This window comes from Melanostigma gelatinosum (assembly GCF_949748355.1).
Source record: "Melanostigma gelatinosum genome assembly, chromosome: 19".
Classification (NCBI taxonomy): domain Eukaryota; kingdom Metazoa; phylum Chordata; class Actinopteri; order Perciformes; family Zoarcidae; genus Melanostigma; species Melanostigma gelatinosum.
In genome coordinates, this window is record NC_136652.1 from 6421367 (window position 1) to 6436270 (window position 14904).

A 14904-nucleotide genomic window follows, 5' to 3' on the forward strand; every position below is an offset into this window, starting at 1 on the left:
TTCCGCCGTAGTTTAGCCTTTATTTGTCGTTATTTGACATTATGTGACAATACATTAAGGTCATTGAAGGCATGATGAAGGCATGACTGTTGGTAGTTGTAATTAGTTTATTAAAAAAAGGCCGAATTATCATGGTATGGCCACTCGTTTTTGTCAACAAGCTAATTGCGGGCTAACTTCCCTTGAAACCTGTTACCCATGGCAACGATAAACACTTTCACGCTGCAGACTAAAGGAATGCAAATTATAAATATGGATGGATATGCAATGTACTGTTTAGAGTGATAGCAATCCATATAACATGTTGACTTGGATATATATACGCAGTATATAGATATATATACAGTATGTAACAAGTTGTTGCGACAGTTAACACCGTTGTGTGGTACCTGCCACTACTTTTCGCGACAGTTTTCACTGTTTGCGACTGGTACCACTAGCATCTTGTGGCAGCTGCCACTGTTTCGGAACGGATTCCGCCGTAGTTTAGCCTTTATTTGTCGTTATTTGACATTATGTGACAATACATTAAGGTCATTGAAGGCATGATGAAGGCATGACTGTTGGTAGTTGTAATTAGTTTATTAAAAAAAGGCCGAATTATCATGGTATGGCCACTCGTTTTTGTCAACAAGCTAATTGCGGGCTAACTTCACTTGAAACCTGTTACCCATGGCAACGATAAACACTTTCACGCTGCAGACTAAAGGAATACAGGTTGTAAATATGGATGGATATGCAATGTACTGTTTAGAGTGATAGCAATCCATATAACATGTTGACTTGGATATATATACGCAGTATATAGATATATATACAGTATGCAACAAGTTGTTGCGACAGTTAACACCGTTGTGTGGTACCTGCCACTACTTTTCGCGACAGTTTTCACTGTTTGCGACTGGTACCACTAGCATCTTGTGGCAGCTGCCACTGTTTCGGAACGGATTCCGCCGTAGTTTAGCCTTTATTTGTCGTTATTTGACATTATGTGACAATACATTAAGGTCATTGAAGGCATGATGAAGGCATGACTGTTGGTAGTTGTAATTAGTTTATTAAAAAAAGGCCGAATTATCATGGTATGGCCACTCGTTTTTGTCAACAAGCTAATTGCGGGCTAACTTCAATTGGTACTTGTTGCCCAAAAAAAAGTCATGTTTGTTCCAGCGAGCAACTGGGACAACCAGGTATGTGCAACATGAGTGGCAACTCAACTCTATTTTATTTATATAGCACTTCACACACAACACAGTGAAAAGTTCAGTTTTATGTAAGTAACTTATGATTCGAGGGAAAATACATTTTGGAATATTTGCAATTGACGAACCTGATGAAATGATTGTGGAATATTGGAAGTTGTCCCACCTCTGTTTTTTCATAGGGTTTTCCATGACCACATAAAGAACTACCAATGGGTTCAATGCTCAACTTGCAAAAATTGGCTGCATTTTGAGTGTGCTGGTGTGGAAGGTGACTGGACATCAAAGGATTTCTTTTGTGGATGCAACATTGTCCAAGATGTGTAAGAATCATCTCATTCATTCGTTGATTGATATAAAAGTGACAATTGTTTTAGTTGTGTTTGATATAAATTAGGGAAGAATTTCCCTTAGTATCTCCAATAATTTTCAGTTTTATGTTCTATATTAAAGTGTCATATATTTAACATAATTCATGGATCACTGGAGTTAACACATAATAACATTGTAAAATTAACAAATAAATAAATAGACAACGTAAAAAAGACTGTTAATGACAAATAAATATACGATTACCCAAACAACATTCATAGCCTTTAGCGATTTACAGTATATACTGGCAACAAGCTAGTTATATATACAGTATAACCAATGTAAAATTTGATACATGGTAATTAAAGGTGTATGTTGTAAAACTACAACATGTAAAGATTTTCGTCAAATTCAGGCAATGCTTCTGTCTTAAACAGAGACAACATCTTGGAGTCTGTTAAAGCAGAAGAAATTCTTCAGGATGAAGAAATAAAGGTAATAACATACATTGTACATTTTCTCCAGTGAGCTGTACAAAGGTTTTTCACATAAAAATGGTATTCACTAATTATACATAACACTGAATCTACAACTACATATACATCTTATATTTCAGGACTTGGAAAGAAATCTGCAGAGTGGGCATTTTCTCTCCAACAGAATGTATCTGTGGAAACACAGAGGATTGGATGCAGCCCTGCGAAAATATCACAGTGAACATTTCACTTTATTCAGTGACATGAAGGTAGAGTGTGCTGTTTTTGTCTTATTTGTACACACAGCATTTTAGGCAGAGGAGGGGAAAAGGTAGGACTAGATTGATAGAGAAATGTTACCGTGACATTTTCTTGTTCTCCTCTTTCAGGATGGTATACAAAAAGTGTTTTATTTGTTTCTTATTTACTTGTTTTCCCAGACAGAACAGATTATCCAACGTCTGGAAAGACTACTGTCAGTGCCTGGAACTGTAGCTGAGAAGCAGCTATTCATCACAGAGGTCATTTTGCCAGAGGTGAGCTATTGAGGATGTGTACCAAATTAACAATTACCGGTAGTTTAAGAATTACGTTTACAGCAGAAGATTAGTGAGTTATTAATGGCATAGGCCTCCGAGAGATACAAGTGTCAATAGACATTTGAGAACACCATTTGGAGAATATAAACCAAAACTACAACTGGAAGAATAACTTAGTATCAATGTGCTAACTTAACTGGGTAACCTGGTACAGGTAAGTATCAATTTAAATGAAATATAAATGTATGTATGTAATGACTGACAATTAACATTTGGTAAAAACTGTCAAATTGATTTAACATACTTTATAATTATTATTATCGATACATTTTTGTAGGTTGTGATTCAGTGGTTGCAAAAGACCAGCAACATGTGCAGATACCAGGCAGAGTCTGTGCTGCTGGAGAACACATATAAAGAGAAAAGGTAGACCACATGACTTGTGTTTGAATTGTGGGTGAGCATGCATATGTGTAACATCACGAAATCCATTATGCTAATCCTGGCTAAGAGTGGTTTTGCATGTGAAGTTGACATAACTGTAATGACTGAATGTGGCAGTGGTTCATTTACAGATAATATATTTTTTTTCAGTGCTCCAGAGTTGTCAACAAGTGACAGAGAAAGCACAGAAGAGGTAAGAAATGTTAAAATCTTTGCAGTCAGAGACACAGATGCTGGTGCGTAGTTTGATTTACAGTGGCTTTATTTCTGCATTAAACAACAAAGCAGAGTATATTTGATTTACCGTAATCCACAAGACAAATTCTATTTTTTGCTGAAATAACTTTTAACGGATTCATGTGCTCAAGGGCGACACCTGATGGCGGAAACCATGCAGCACATTCACAAACATCAGAACTTCATATTATGTATTGCATGCATGTACAGGAATAACAATTAAGCTGAATATAAACCGATTAGATGAATGAAGTAGAATCCAAAAATAAGAAATAATAGATTTTGGGCTGCCTGATAAACAATAAAAAAATGGATTAGCATGAAATACTAAAACTGTAAATATAAATGAATGTCATTTAGCCTTTCACATAAGATCCATCATGAAGGTATTGTCTGTTGCATGATCATAAGACAATATATTACATTACAGTCATTACAGCAATTTTGGGGTTAAGTGTCTTGCTCAAGGACACATTGACATGCGACTAGCAGAACCAGAGCCAGGGATTGAACCGCCGACCCTCTGATTGAAAGATGGCCCTGCTATCCCCTTAGCCACAGTCGCCCTATATAGAATCACTTCACTACTTAAATTAAGCAGCTTTTGTGAACTCACAGGATATCTAATAAGATTGGTGCTTAATTATGTGCATGGATTAAGCTCTGGCTAGAATTGGTTTGCAACTATTTATTGTCAGCATTAATTTACATAAATAAATACAGGTAAATCTTATTATATACTGCCATTCAATTTGAAAGGCTCTCGATGGAACCCATCCAGCATTACTGTTTGTTCTTTGTTGCTTATTTCTCTAAATAGAGATTTGACTTTTAGATGTTGAATGACACATATGTTGACAAAGACAACATTTGTTGTTACAAAACATCTATTTGTTAATTAGGTACTGTAAATGCTGTACAAGTTTGAAGTATTAGTTGGTTACAACACCAATATACAATAAATACTTTGAGTACACTTTATTCTTTACTGCAGGTAAATGTTCTTCTGAGAGACAGCCTGGCTGCAGCTGACTGGTGTCTCAAGACACAATTTGATGGAGGGTTTAAAGTTCCCGCTGTCCTTTCCATGGATGAAAAGGAACAACAGGAAGCCCTCCAGGAGCTGCACAACTGTGATGACCCGAGTGAAGAGTCTCCAGCAGAGCTTTTCACTTTTGTTTTTGACAAACAGAAGGACTATAACAAATTCTGCACAGACCTTATTGATGAAAACAATTTGAAAGTGTTTTCGAGGTTTGAGGAGAAATAGTTAGTCTACATGTGCTTTACAAGTATTGTAACTCACTAATCTGTCACTGTCAATGTATGTTCGTTTAAATGTCTGTATTTTGTTGTGTTATTATTGACAATACGTCAAATTGTTATTGTTTGTTCAATACATTTTTTTTTAAATAAACCATCGACCAAACAGCCGTGTCACCTTTCCCAAAACTTGTGACAACCCACACGTTATATGGATTGCGGTCAACGGAAAGGAAGTGGCAGTAGCGGGTCATTTGTAGGTCATCTAAACTGGATATAGATGTTTGGGGTCTATATCTGTGATTGGTCATCTGTGGTTTACAATAGCTGGAATGATGTAGATCAAGCTTCATGTGATCAGGTTCTTCTTACTGCCTCCCCCAAACTACTGTCCTGTTGAGACAGACAGGACAAACAGAGAAAAAAAGTTGTACACAAATTGTATTAATATATCCATACATAAAAATATATTGATATAGATACATACATACACATACTGTATATATATATCCAAGTCAATAGGTTATATGGATTGCTATCACTCTGAACAGTACAATGCATATCCATCCATATTTATAATTTGCATTCCTTTAGTCTGCAGCGTGAAAGTGTTTATCGTTGCCATGGGTAACAGGTTTCAAGGGAAGTTAGCCCGCAATTAGCTTGTTGACAAAAACGAGTGGCCATACCATGATAATTCGGCCTTTTTTTAATAAACTAATTACAACTACCAACAGTCATGCCTTCATCATGCCTTCAATGACCTTAATGTATTGTCACATAATGTCAAATAACGACAAATAAAGGCTAAACTACGGCGGAATCCGTTCCGAAACAGTGGCAGCTGCCACAAGATGCTAGTGGTACCAGTCGCAAACAGTGAAAACTGTCGCGAAAAGTAGTGGCAGGTACCACACAACGGTGTTAACTGTCGCAACAACTTGTTGCATACTGTATATATATCTATATACTGCGTATATATATCCAAGTCAACATGTTATATGGATTGCTATCACTCTAAACAGTACATTGCATATCCATCCATATTTATAATTTGCATTCCTTTAGTCTGCAGCGTGAAAGTGTTTATCGTTGCCATGGGTAACAGGTTTCAAGGGAAGTTAGCCCGCAATTAGCTTGTTGACAAAAACGAGTGGCCATACCATGATAATTCGGCCTTTTTTTAATAAACTAATTACAACTACCAACAGTCATGCCTTCAATGACCTTAATGTATTGTCATATAATGTCAAATAACGAAAAAATAAAGGCTAAACTACGGCGGAATCCGCTCCGAAATGCTGGCAGCTGCCACAAGATGCTAGTGGCAGCTGTCACATACAGTGGCAATCACTTCCTGTTGCAGGCCCAGCTGCCACGGACAACTTCCTGTTGCAGGCCCAGCTGCCACGGAAAGTCGTGGCAACTGAGCTTGCAACAGGAAGTGCCTGTACTAGCTGCCGCTGCCACGATTTGAGCCAGCTCCTACTGCCAGGCTGTTTGCAGGGCTAGCTAGTTTTCAGGCTAAACCAGTGTTAGCATCTAAGTTAACTTCACCAGGCAGTCGACACTGTTTACTCCAACGTTTAGTTCAGTCCTTGCATAATATCACATGGAAGTTAATTTCAACTTGCGCAAGAGTCTGTGCTATGACAAGGAACTGTTATATTGTGATATTCTGATTATTCTTGACTCTCCCAAGCAGACTTTTCACAAAAATGTGTTTTTAGCTGGCCTGCTCAGGCTGCTGAACTGTTGATTCTTTGACAGTTTTTACAGAGACAACGGGTTTTGGGGATTTACAGAAATATGATGAGGACCATACGGAAGGTACCAGACGAGGCAGACAGGAAGTACCTCAGTGACTGGGCAAGAGACGAGTTCAAGAGGAATAAGAATGCCACAGACAAGGTAAGAAGATGTATAATGTGTTCCATTACATAGCCAGGGCGCCTAGAACTGCCCTGCCTGTCTGTTGGATCGAGTGAAGAGCTGATGTCATGTTCAGAACAGGAGTTACGTTAATCAGGATATTATCTAAAAGTTGGACCTAAGTTTACGTCCACACTTATATGTTTCTGCGTCCACACTGGCGTTCCGGCACTGTTTTCGGAAGGATTTCCGTCCATACGGAAGCATGAAAACGAATACCACATGACTATTCGTGTACACTTGGTATGCGGGTGTCAGTGTAAACAGGAAGTATATTGTTTGCTTAGTTACAGAAAATACAACAGATACTTAAGATCGTCCTCTATAATCTGCCTTTATAAACTCAGACACTTCTCCAAAAAACATTTTTAAACTTAGTCACAACGCTGCAGGTCTTTCTCTATCCCTCTCAAAGACGCACATCAAATGTACTTTGAAATGAACACTTACAAATAGGGGTGTCACGGATCACAAACCTCACGGTTCGGTAAAGAACTTTGGGCTATAGTCTTACATGAAAACAAAAATATTGAATATGTCCAATTTGATACAAAATGAAATCAATAAATAAAAATAAAACATTCAAGAATACTCAATTCTGATATCCTCGGCCTTTGATCAATATTGAAAGAAAGAAACAGCCAGTGAGCTAGCTTCCACTGTTTACATTGAACTGAACTGCTCGGCAACAACTTGGGTCTGTGTTTACTTCCTGTCAGGTTATGCCATTCAAATACACAATAATGTTTACCATTACTGTGACATTATTTTCAAAAAGATGAGAATATCTCCATTGTCTGGGGAGAGGGTCGACCTTTCTGTGGTGACTTGAATATTATTGGGCCTGTCTAGCTTCACTCTGATGCTTCTGTCAGCACCTGAACCAGGTGTGTGTGTGTGTGTGTGTGACGCTCACAGAGGGGGCGTGTCTACAGCGCCGGACTAAGAATCACTCCGCCGTGGTGAAAGCAGTCTCTACAGTCTTTTCCTTCTCATAGAGGCCTGGAACAGCTTCACACTGAAGTGGGTGCGTAAGTGGATTTCGTAGCGTGGCTCAAGCATTTTAACCAGATTTAGAAATCCTTTGTTTTCTACACCGGAGTGTCCCCGTCGCTGACAGACCGGATGGCGTCTCTTCATGTGCGTGGACATGCCGATGTTTTGCCGTTGTCGTGTCTCTCTCTTTAAATAACGCCGACATACCGTAACTGTTTGTCCACCACCCTCATCCGTCATTATACGTTACAGGGAAGACAAAATGTTCCCAAACTTGCGACTTAAATGACGCCGCGGCTTCTGACGTTCCTCCGCTCGCCATGACGTCACCGTTAAATGCTTCTAAGCTGCTCCGTTCACGTGAACACACTACTGCTTTATATCTGTTCACTGACACTCTGCATTGATATTCGGGGACTTGTTACTTGACAAGGAACAGCAGCAGTAGAACTTTATTACACACTATGATGATTACGCTGTAAAAAAAAAATACTCTTGATCCGCGGTTCACAAGTGATCCGAACCGTGAGGGCTGATCGGTGATCCGTGACACCACTACTTACAAATCAAAGTTTGCTAGATTACGGGTCAGTATATTTGGTCAACACACGTCTCTCACTCATTTTCTTGGTCTCGTCGTTGTCTGCTGTCACACTCGTAGCTCTGCCGGCTGGCTGGAAGTCCCCGTCGTATTGGAGAGCATTTATGCTTTTGTTTCTCAATAGTTCTGCAGAACAAGCTAAGCATAAATAAGAAAAGTCCTCCACTGCTTGCGAATCGCTCCAATAGCTGCTCGCTTCCATCGCATGTCGGCATTTGTAACATTATAAAAGGCAGAATTTAACTGCACAATATCTGTTAGTACAGACAGCACAGTCAGCAAAGCCTGTAATGCGTTATCCATATTGTATGAACCTCTAGTAATCCAGGCTGATGTAGTTTTTCTTCCTGCGGTGTGACGAAAGGACATGTCATGGCTGCTAAGAACCAATCAAGTGGCGAACGTGGGCGTCTACGCCATCGTTCACACTACGAGGTAACCTCGGGGTTTCCAGACTTAAAAAGCTTTGGAAGCGTTTCTAAACTATTTCCTTTTCGGTGCTCTAAAACTCTTGAGTAGTGTGGATGCTCAGTGTAAACGTTGCAAAAGATGGACGTGGATGTAGCCTTAAGTTACTTTCATCTGAAACGTCTTAAAAGAGGAAGATTGTTGAAACTTGATTGTTTCTACATTCTGAGAAGATTAGGAATTAATCAAAAATGATGGAGAAAGTATTAATTTTGATACATATTGTTGCAATGGGTTATAATTTAGTGTAAATGAATTCATGAACTTAAAAAGATAATCTAAACTCAAGGTCTGCTGACTTGCCTTTTCTGTAGCTTTTAAGCACATCAAACCTTTGGAGATAGTCTGTGTAGAGACAGTGTACTTAGTTTCCCAGCATCCTCTTCTGTCTCCATCACTGCTGTTTTCCCTCTCATTGTTCCTTCAGGATGCCATCCGTATGATGATCACACAAGCTAACAACCATTTAGAGGAGCTGCAGACGTCTATGGCTTTGGCCGGCAGTTAAACACCGGGACCTGCTATGGACTGATCTGGATCCGTACTCTGGAGACTCTAAGCGGGGACAGGGACACCTGATCAGAGTAGTCATTGTAAGTGACCGATGCGGAACTTATGGACACTCTGCTTTAGCTGGACGTGTTGTTAATGGATGGATTGATGGAACTGACCCAAGGGCATCATCCTCTCCTTTCCTGTGCTGCTGTTCAGCGGTGAGGATCATGAGAATGGAAGCTCATTAATCTATTGTTTGTGCTGTATATTATATATATTGTAAGTATTAAAGAGGAACTAATGAACATGAACTCAGAATTCTCTTTTTTTCAAAATACAAAATGTTTTCTGGCATCATCATACAAGGTAATTTACCGGTATTCATATCCACAGAGTTATCATCACCATGTATGAGCTTCACTACATCAAACGTACAGCAACACAACTCTGAACTTTCATAATGGCCTCAGGCCCAAAATAGATTGTACCGGTAGGTAAGTTCTAGTTGATGAAATAGATTGTTTTTATATGACAGACCTTTGAGTGGCAGCTTATTAGTAGTTATCACCTCTTAAAGAAATAGCAATTTGGACTACTGGCCACCCATAGATTCTTGTAATAAGCTCCCAAGTACCGGTAGTGTTTGAAGTGACTATTCTAATAAAATTCATTGCAAGTATTATGTAATTGTTTTCCCATTATCTTATTCAGTTTGTCGGGCCAAACTATATTGCTTTAAAATGAAACATTTGTGTATTTGACCATTTTCTTATTTAAAGCCACTACGAAGAACTTTAATTTGTGTTGAGTTTGACATTCCTTGTGGACAAAAGAGTATTTGCGAGCATTAGACTTGCTTTTGGAAATCTCAAGTATGTCCTCGCTCAGTCCTGGTTCTCCTGCGCCTCCCTTGTCTCCAAAGGCCCAGCTATACTGCCTGGGCCTCCAGCAGCGTATGTGGTGGACTCTTCATGGACTAAAGGACTTAATTCAAACGGGGCTGGTGGGGTAGTGTGAAGTCAACAAACTGTTATGGGACTCACAGGGGTTTACTCTGAGGCTGTGTAACACCGGTAGTGTAACCATGGTAACGAAACATCATTTTTGGGTGTCGGTGGTGTGCAGCCCAAAAGAAAAAGACGCATGCTCACTTTGTTAATCCCGGCGCTTCTACAGTATGACTGAACCTGCCACATGTGTATTCATAATTGAAAATGAGCATAATTAACAACCCAATAAACTATATAGGGCTCTGCGTTCTGCCCCATATGTACTATATTATACACATTTATAACTGCGTCAGCAGTAGAATAAAGGGACCCGCTAATGCCAAGGAATGGGGAAAAATAAATAACCAGTCACTCATACAACTCAAATATTGCATTTGAAAACAAAATTATAAATACAAGAAAATTGGTTAATGCTTCAAGTTCTCCTAAACCACTGTAGAACAAATCTGTCCATACAAGTGGTGCTTGCATGATGCCGATTGACTCCACAACAAAAACATGCGAGTTAGTGGAGAGCTTTAATGAATGCATGAAAATCAGAACCTCATTGAGGATTTTCACGTCAATTGGGTTTACAGGGTGACATCCCAAACAGGAATTTCCTTTTAATAAGTATTAAGTCCACATGGATAAATCACATAAAATACATTATTAACAGCTGATCTAGCAGAGTTAAACATATTCATCTTAACATGCGAGTCCATTCTCGACGTCCTCTTCTCTAAACGTTGAAATGTTCAGTCCTCTGTGACGGACGTCTTCCTCTGGGACAGCATCAGGTCCTTGACTTGCGGCGTCAGGACCGCGAGCTGCGTGCGGACGTTGCTGATCTCCTCCTCCTGCTCCTCCGCCTTATCGTTCTCAGCCGGCTGCTGCTGCGTCCTGCTCTGGTTCTGGCTCACCAGCTGCTTCACCACCAGGCTCTGGTAGGCAGACAGGTTTGTGACTGTGCTTTTTTTCATGCACATTTACAGTATATCCCGCTAGTTATTAATAATAACTTATTACTATGTGCATAACCTATTATGAGAGATGAGCTCAAAATGTTCCCAGACTGGGGAAAATCTCCTCTTTCTTGCTGGTTCCATCGCAGAAAAAAGAAGCTTGAGTAGTTTGTAAACAAACGCGCAATAAAGTCCTAAGTACACAGAATGTGACCGGGGATCCATTGCGTTTCGCTGCCCCTTTTATTTCGAATCGCACGCCAAACTCGTGAACCATTTCCTGAATCAGTCACGTGGTACGGCTGGTTCGCGAGGCTTCGAACGTCACCACATACGTCATCGAGACAAGCCTCGATACGCGCTTCATACAAATCTTCCTGGATTACTCGACACAAGCTTCGAAGCCTCGACACGAAAGGTCACATCACTACCACTAGACACTGGTGTGAACGTTGGAGCTCGGGCCCGAATGAGAAGCTGCCAGGGTACAAAGATAAACTACCAAAGACACACCAGAAAAATTTGAGTTAAATATTCATCCTGAATATGAGAATGCTGGATTCACCCCACGTCAACAATCTAATTTATTTACAATAAATAACAGAGATGAAATAATAGAAAATAGTGGAGAGGGGAGGAAGTTCTGCTGCTGGTGGATGACATCAGATAAATCATACAACATTGAAATATGTAATAGACTAACACTAGCATTAGCTAACGTGTTATTCATCATGGCCAACAATAGTTTGTACAAACGTGTGTCAGAAGGTGTTGCTGCACTGCAGTCATCTGGATCTACTCTGAACCAGCATGAGAGTCCACAGTGGTGAAATGTAACTCAATACATTGAGTCAAGTACTTCTGTACAATGTTGAGGTTGCTGTACTTTATACATCTTGCACTACTCTTCTACATTTCAGAGGATAATATTGATGGATTTACTTCAATACACTTATTAGATACCTTTAGTTAGTTTACAGATTCAGAGTAATAAAAATAAATATAATCAAATAAATAATGATGTAGACTTTATTTTTGCTACCCGGCAGTATATAAAGTAAAACACTGCAACATTAAAGCAATGTACATGTTGATGCATTGATAATTATAATTCAATAATCTAATTCTTATTCTGAAATGGGCCCTTCTGTATAATGTTTGCTTTTACTGTTGGTACTTAAGTCTATTTTGATGTTAGTACTTTTTTACTTCAATTGAAGTAAAGTTTTGAATGCAGGACTTTTACTTGTATTTCTACACTGTGGTACTGCTACTTTTACTTGAGTCAGAGATCTGAGTACTTCTTCCACCACTGTGAGTTCAAAACATCACTGCATTGATCCCTTGCTACCTGGCAGTAAATATAGTAAAAAAAAAAAACTGCATTATTAAAGCAATATACATTGTCATGCATTATTAATTGTAACCATAAAGTAATGTAGGACTTTAACATGTATTTATATACTGTGGTACTGCACCTTTGACTTGACTGGAGTCAGAGATCTGAGTAGGTGATGAAAGGTGATGAAAACACATGAAAACACTCAAAGTGAAGTTTCTATAGAGTCTGAAACAAACACACTTCACATGAAAAGTTGTCTTTATTGAAAAGCAGGAAATGTGCAGAATAAAGTGACACAGAGACTTAATATTCAATCATTAATTAACAGTGTTAAAAACAATGTGAAATAGTTTGATTCATTTCATTGCCATCAGGTTTAACAGTAGAATCATAAACTATTGATGCTTTCTGATATTACCAGTAGTATTACTGCACTATAATAATCACATTGTTTTATAGTGAAAAAGAAACAAAAGTGAAAGAATCCATCACCAAAATGATTGAACTGCATTGTTAAGCCTTTTCATATCAGTCTGATCTCCTTCACCTTCTATTCCATCCTGTCCTCTAATAAAACAGGACTCTTTGATCGAATCAGCAAGTTTAACATTAAACCCATAAACCTTTGATACTATTGAGTGACTGTAATATAATGAATCGTCATTTCTATATCGAAAAAGAGAAAAAAAGTGAAAGAGTCCATCACCAAAAAGATTTAACTGCATTGCTGGACTTTTCGTTCCACTTCAGTGAGTGTTGGGAATTCTCAGCTCTGCGACCATGAAGATGGCTTTTTGCTTTCACTGATACACACACAGGTACTCAATGTGGCCGGGATTGCCTTCGTTGAGATTTTTCTCGATTACAGTGATACCAGCCTTCTTGTACCCAGGAACCAAAGCTGTGTTGAGAAGCAGGGCGATGGCCTGAATGGGTTTGCTGGATCCCTCCTTCTTGTGCCACAGGTACACTGGGTTACCACTGGTTCCGTCGTTGAGGTTGACATACACTTTACTGTATCCTTGCTTCTGATATTGAACAGCCTCCTTGTCATTGATGGACACTTCCAGATCATTGAGGGCACGCTTGGGGTCGGTGGTCTGACGGTACCAGATGAAGACCGTGGATCCTCCTGCTCCCCTGTTAGTATCTTCATCCACACGGATGTAATGGTCTCCAAACAGGTCCTTGTCTGATTTGTAGGAATCAGTGGCAGTGATGTCGCAGATGTAGTTTTGGTGCTCTCTTTTCATCCACATGTGGATCCAGTCCCCTCCGGCATTGCGGTTCAGATCACAGGCCAGTCTCTCCCAGCCAAAGCCAAACTTTTCAGCTTCATTGTTTGCATCTGTAGTGACATCAATCTCCACTATGGGAGTATCATACTCTCCAGACCCTTGGTAGGACCAAAGGTAGATGCAATCACCTCTGTGTCCAGCATTGAGATCTTTAACGATCTGTTGGTACCCTGCATTGAGCAATCCAGGAGTCATGTCATCCTTGAATGAAACTTGAAGCTTAGTGATTGCTTTCTCCCCCTTCTCCCCCATTTTATACCAAAGATAGATGGCATGTACACCTGCTCCTTTGTTCAGAGAACCTGGGACCTTCTGGAAGCCCTTCTTTATGAGAATTTGCTCCTCGATATCATTGAGGGACACGTCAATTTCTGAGATGTAGCTCATGGTGGTCTTGGTGGTTATGGTGGGTAACTGCATTAAAGAAAGACACATCATGAGTAAACAGTTAGCAGCATGACTGCGTCTTCAGGTGAGCTCCAATATCATCACTACAAATTAAAATATCAGTGCTGAAATATGGATCACCATAATGACATCTAACATGAATTGCTTTTTAAATGTGCATGCACACTGCCACCATTTACACTACTCACAGTGAATATAATCAAATAAGATCTGAAATAGAAAACTTTATGTTCCACAACCATAAAACATGACATTCTTGAAGACTTACGTGTGTGCTGACAGTCAGTGATAGAGCGGCAGGAAGAAGTCAGCTGGTCCTCTGGATTCTGTTGTACTCACTGCAGGTCAGCTGCCTTTATATAGAGAGATGCTCTTTCCCATTGTGCAAGTCTTTCCTGTCATGAGTCATATTCCAAAGAAAGTAGCATGTTGTCAAACCAGATTGGTACCTTGATAACCTTTAAGTAACATCATCAAACTCCACCTCTAAACTCTTGCCAAATCAAGCACAACAAATCCCTTGTTCCACGGCTCATGTGTGTTGCCTTAACCTTCCAGCAGTTCAGTCATTGTGCAATCGTTACCTGTAGGAGTCATATTCCAAAGAATTTCTTATTTTTCTAAATACCGTGTCATAACAGATAAAACACACGTCAGTTACCTTGAATTACATTCTCACGCTCAGCCTCTGACTTTCTGCCATCCACGGCCAGTGATGTTTGGATCTCACTGCTTGTGTTTGCTTGAACCTGAATCATTATCCTTCTCACGGGCCAGTCTCAGTCTCAAAGACCCAAATAAGTCCAGCACTTGAAGTCAATGTCTGTCCTGCTGACCAGAACATAGTAAACGTCCTGAAAAGCATTGCATCTCTCTGAGCCTGTGTTTGTTTGTTGTCCCACAAACACATGAGCATCCAAGCTGTGTGCCTCTCTCT

General features: G+C 39.6%; 1 protein-coding gene and 2 long non-coding RNA genes across 4 annotated transcripts; 2 read left to right on the top strand and 1 right to left on the bottom strand.

The window, feature by feature from the left end:
- The first annotated feature begins 646 nt into the window (after nt 1-646).
- LOC306793047 lies at nt 647-4933 on the top strand. Of its 2 annotated transcripts, none has more exons than XR_013772860.1 (8): nt 647-1190; nt 1385-1525; nt 1952-2009; nt 2131-2321; nt 2431-2526; nt 2867-2955; nt 3124-3166; nt 4205-4933. It is a non-coding gene; the product is annotated as an uncharacterized lncRNA (long non-coding RNA). The 2 variants fall into 2 exon arrangements; XR_013772861.1 differs by having other exon boundaries at nt 2131-2259.
- A 1312-nt stretch (nt 4934-6245) lies between these two features.
- LOC306793048 lies at nt 6246-9276 on the top strand. Its single transcript, XR_013772862.1, has 2 exons — nt 6246-6384; nt 8898-9276. It is a non-coding gene; the product is annotated as an uncharacterized lncRNA (long non-coding RNA).
- Nucleotides 9277-12507: 3231 nt separating this feature from the next.
- On the bottom strand, nt 12508-14289 carry LOC306792974 (uncharacterized protein). Its single transcript, XM_079290372.1, has 2 exons — nt 14236-14289; nt 12508-13973 (listed from the first exon to the last, which is right to left on the bottom strand). Exon 2 carries the CDS (start codon nt 13944-13946, stop codon nt 13062-13064), a length of 885 nt encoding a protein of 294 aa, XP_079146498.1. The 5' UTR covers nt 13947-13973; nt 14236-14289; the 3' UTR covers nt 12508-13061.
- Nucleotides 14290-14904: the final 615 nt, after the last annotated feature.